Here is a 5,583-nt window from a genome sequence, read left to right on the forward strand (position 1 = left end):
ACTAAATTAGGATAAAAATATTCTATTGAAGTGGGAAGTAATAGGGTTGTTCCAGACGATCTGGAAATCGATAATCTAGTGGCTACTTGATCCTCGGAACACTTGATCTGGCTTCCATCTATGTCTACTTCCGATAGAAGTCTTTAACTTATTCCTTCTTAAGTCTTTAACTTTGTCAGATTCACCCCAGGACGAATTGTTGTTTATTAACAAAAAAGTTTGCTATTGTTATAATACTGTTGGTTTTTTTCCAGCGGATCTCTGCGTACCAAACCCCTGTGGAACGAACGCTCAATGTACACCAGGCCATGACAGAACGGGTAAGGAGCGACCTGTTTGTACTTGCCCTCCAGGATACTCAGGCAATGCCTTGGTTCACTGCAGACGTGGCGAGTGCTCTTCTGACTCCGAGTGCCGCTACGACCAAGTTTGTGATGGTTACCAGTGCCTCCCTGCCTGCCAGAACCAATGTGGTACCGGCGCCCAATGTATAGCGAGAAACCATGCAGCTGTTTGCTCCTGTCCTCCTGGCACTACAGGACAACCATTAGCTCGCTGCAACCCAGTGCAGCCTCCCGTAGCTGCTGTAAGGAGAGGAGGGAGATTATTTTATGAAAAGTAGTAATTAAGCTTTAAAATGTTTTTTCAAGAAGGTATGAAAAAGTTATATCAGAAAAAAATCTCAATGATCTTTTTAATCATTCACCATTGTGATTCGTGCATCTCTTTCAAAACTAACTTACGAATTGAATAATTAGTTTATTTCTCTGTAGCTCACAAATCACCAAATTTATCCTTAACAAGTATATAACTATTCATGGCGATGAAAAACATCATAATTGTTGTTAGTTATTGGAGTGCATAGAGTACAATTGGTTGACTGGTGATTAATCAGAAACTGAGCCAAAAATTCGAATGTAATATTAATGATGTATGGCTTTATTATTATTAAAGGTTGTAAAATGTTTTGTACAAAATATTTAATGGAATATTGAAGATAATTACTCGACTCAGAGAGATTTTCTAGGAGAAATGTAAATAAAAATCTACTTCTATGATTTTCTTAAGTGTGCAAAACTATTGGATCAATTATTGAATATTTAATAATAATGCAAAATTAGATTTTAAACATATTTGTTCATATGTTGTGATAATGTTCTTGAAAAGAGTCTTGAAAAAAGGCTAATATTCATATTAATAAAGTCTTAATATATTTCTACATAAATTTTCTCTATGCTATATATTTCCAAGAAGTGATAAGAATCCCGTATGTATTTCAAGACTAAATAATTCCCAGAGAACCCGTTTCTGAGAATGATGAATTTTTTTTCAAATCTCCACTCTCCTGTGATAGTTTTCCTCACATTTTTCGCTATCTAGAAGTACAAAATTTACAATACAAACTTCCTCCATTTGCCAGCAGGAGTAAAGAGTTAAGCAATAAAGAACCAAGGAGAAAAGTAATATCTATGAGTACTTATTAATTCATAAGTTGGTGAATTCTTCAACTACATAATGTCAGTGCAATGCCAAAATAGCGTATCCATAATATTTACTTTCTGGGTTTAGTTGCATTTTTGTATGTTCATCAATTCTGCTCTCAATGGTACAAAAAACTTATTCTGAATATATGGCGCCATTAAATAAATATTCAATTGATTTATATGGAAATTAAAAATTAGTTAGTATCATATATCTGCAACCATAGTACATAGAAAATTGTCTCTTTCTTTTCATAGTAACACACCTATTCAAGAAAGTTTATTTAAGAAATTATATTCTCCACATGCTCTACGTATATAATGTAAATTATATACTTAAATATGCTGATTGCTATTATACTCTATCAATATTATAAAAATGAAAAAAAAAATAATAAGTAAAAAAAGAAAATGAACGAGAAAAAAAAATAATAAACAGTTTATTTCGACCATTTACATACATTATATGTATGATTTCATGAACAAGTGTATGACGTAAAATAATTAGAGAGAGGGGGAGTGAGAGCCTTTCCCCTTTGTTGGAACAGGCACAAAGGAGAGTTCAATTACTTGTGACAAGGGCTTATAGGACTGCGCCAACTTCAAGTAATTAAGCCTTGCAAGTAATTACGGGTCAACTGCCTATAGACCTTAGAATCCAGATTGCCATCGCCAAGTACAATATAAATAAAGGCTTTCCGGCTAGCGTTGGGTCAAGTAGTTTCGTTTGTTCCAACGGAAGATTCGAAGATGTTGTTGGTAGAATTGACGACATTGTCATTTCTGAATGGAAGAGGAGGTGAGATAACTGGAAGACTGACTCACGAGTTTCTCCCAGATGTCAGAAAAATGGTCAAAAATTACTAGGTAGAGACCTGTCACTGGACACTGCAGCTTCTTACAAGGCACGGCAACATAAATTCTAAGGTACACTTCATCAAAAATGGAAATGACATATAATTTTCAACTGCCCTATATGCACTCGTGACAGACTGGGTTTAGCAGGTGAGTTCTCGAGAAAACATAGATAATATGTGATAAGAATGTATGAAACAATTATATGTAAGTAGAGTAGACCCACTTGAATGTAGATAGGAAGCCACTGGATGGAGGGAACAGCTATCCAGTTGCAGGCAACCCAGTAGCTTTTTTCGAAATTAGTGTCCTGTTGTTATAAAGATTAAACAATGCCTCACTTCGGTTCAAAGGTATTTGGACAGTTTTGAGTGCAGGCAGGAGAGGAAGCGTGGGAGGGAGGGAGAGAGGGTGGGACGGGAGGGGGAGAGGGAGAGAGAGAGAGAGAGAGAGAGAGAGAGAGAGAGAGTATTTAGAGATACACCATTAACAAAAATAAACCAGAATATAAAAAATTATGTAATTGTACAGAAAATTAGGAGAAAAAAAAATTAATTTATTAAGAATAATAACATCAATGCAGTAGGAATGAGTATATAAACATAAATACAAGAAGCATCAGAATAACATAATGAAAGTATGTAAACTTCAGTCAATAATATTTTTGAGCAAAATCAGATCATTCGATTCCATAATGAAGGGGAAATGTCCTCTTGAAATTTTACACTTTACTTTACTTGTTAAATGTTACTTTTCAATTTCTATGATTTCCTTGGAAACTGATATTAGATATGTAGTAAACAACCTCTTTTTTTGCATTTTTGAAATATTTTAGATAGTGGAAGTGGACTTGTATCACCATTTCTATTTATTTATCACCCTACCCTGTCTATTAGACAATACGGGTGTTCGCAGCAGTGGGTACACACCCAATGTAAGAGACGTCGCATCACGACCATTGATGATCAAGGCTTTACAACGCCAAAAGATACTGTCCCCAGGTTGATCCTCGACCCCAACCACCAGTAAAACTCGATAATACATTTGACGGACTCTCTGAGACCAATATTACACACAACACACACACACCCACTACAAGCACCACAACTAACACAACTACAAAAGAAGTTAGACCACCACCTATAGTAATTAATCCACCGGTATCGGCGGTACAATTACGGGATGCTTTTAAACAGGCCAATATTACTAATTTCATTATCCGTTCCTCAAAAGAGGAAAACAAAATTTTAACAAATACGAAACAAGACTACGACAAAGTCCTTCGTTATTTAGAAATGATGGAAAATGTATATTACTATACTTACGCATCACGGGGTACCAAACCTCTGAGAAAATACATCATCAAAGGGTTTGACCTTAATCACCCTTTGGATTCAATTACTGATGCATTCTCGGAACGCCTTCCTGGCTTCCTTCAATTGCATAGAATGCAAAAAACAAATGCCGCCGGGCAAAAAACTGACTTGACGCATAATATCGTCACAACCGAACATACAACAACCCTTGAAGATATTAAAAAAGTGGGTCCCATAGACCACATGATATACTCATTTGAAAAAATGAGAAACATCGGTGGCCCCAAGCAATGAAAACCATGTTTACAACATTGATGAGTACACTTAACCTTGTGCTCCAAAACACAGTCCCAAGGATCAATGGTTAGACATTGCATAATCAATTATAACATAACAGGGCTCATGAAACGAAAACTTGAGCTAGAAACCCTACTGGCCTCTCGTAGGCCATCCATAGTCGCACTTACGGACACAAGACTTAGCAACTACACACAGACATACTTCCGCGGATACACTACTTACAGACTTGACTCCCCCATACACGGCGGCGTCGCACTACTGGTGCGTCATGACGTCCCATCCAGACTCATCAACGGATCCACACTTCACGACAACAAACACACAGCCATTACAATACAAGTAAGACTAGAACACTCCTACAAAATCACCTGCGTCTACCGAAGCCCCAGTGCCAAACCGGACACTCTCAAGACCTTTCTCTGTGACATCGAGAACGACAGACAACACATCATACTAGGTGACCTAAACGCCAAACACCACTCATGGAACTGCGCAAAAGGCAATGCACTAGGAAACTACCTTACTAAAACAAAATACACAATAATACACCCTGATGCACAAACCTACAGACAAACATCAAACCCCTCATACACATCCACACTTGACCTACTTCTCACGCAACAACCACCCAGATTCACTAACTGCAATACACTAGAGTTTAGTGACAATGACCACCTACCAGTACTTTATCAGTTAGCAAAACACACAACACCAACCCCACCCACAGACATCAAACACAATTTTCGACAAGCCGACTGGAAACTCTACAAAACACACGTATATGACAACATACCCAACATTACAACACTCAACTCACCACAAGACATAAGTACGGCCATTGACATTCTACAACAAACCATACGAGACGCTGCAAACACATCAATACCCACATTCACACCCACACCAATACACCTACGCACACCACCCCAACACATACTCACTCTCATAAAACAACGCAATAACATCAAAAACTGATGGTACAGGACTAAAGACCAGACCTACAGACCGATCATAAACAGCCTCACAAGACAAATAACATCCCTTATGTCGCAGTGGAAAACGTCCCTATGGCATGAACAACTACGCCGCACACACTACAATCCCAAAAACTTCTGGAAACTAATCCGAAGTCATAACACCAAATCGAAATCGGTGAAACTCCATCGAGGCGATGAGCTCCTCACTCCCGCAGATCAGGCAGACGTTCTATCTGACTACTACCTACAACGTGACAATGCGCGCACCGTCTCTGTATACCACCACCAACCCCAGACCGAAAACATACAAAACACCATGTTCTCAACACACAAAGACCTGACTGCAACAATGAGGAAAACAAAGGGAAACAAGTCCACATGAAAGGACAACATATCATATGTCCAACTCAAACAACTTCCCAGAAAAGCCCAAATGTTTCTCCTTAACATATATAACTCCTGCTCTCCCCTCAGATATTTCCCAACGGAGTGGAAACATGCTATCGTTGTTCCACTCCTCAAGCCCAGAAAACGAGGAGCGGATCCGGCAGATTACCGGCCCATCAGTCTCCTCAATCATATCTCAAAAATTTATGAGAAGCTAGTCCTCATACACATCCGCAAACACTGCGACACACACGACGTCATCCCCCC

General features: G+C 38.5%; 1 protein-coding gene across 1 annotated transcript in view; it reads left to right on the forward strand.

The window, feature by feature from the left end:
• aspr (asperous) overlaps positions 1–1,225 on the forward strand; it is a gene marked incomplete at its 5' end in the record, with an annotated part of 8,277 nt that extends 7,052 nt beyond the window's left edge. The window contains 1 exon segment of the mRNA XM_067045726.1: positions 255–1,225. Within this exon segment, the coding sequence (XP_066901827.1) occupies positions 255–622 (368 nt within the window).
• Between the last annotated feature and the right edge of the window lie 4,358 nt (positions 1,226–5,583).

The sequence above is a fragment of the Halyomorpha halys genome, unplaced genomic scaffold (genome assembly GCF_000696795.3).
Source record: "Halyomorpha halys isolate HHAL.00 unplaced genomic scaffold, Hhal_1.1 Scaffold1069.1, whole genome shotgun sequence".
NCBI classification, from domain to species: domain Eukaryota; kingdom Metazoa; phylum Arthropoda; class Insecta; order Hemiptera; family Pentatomidae; genus Halyomorpha; species Halyomorpha halys.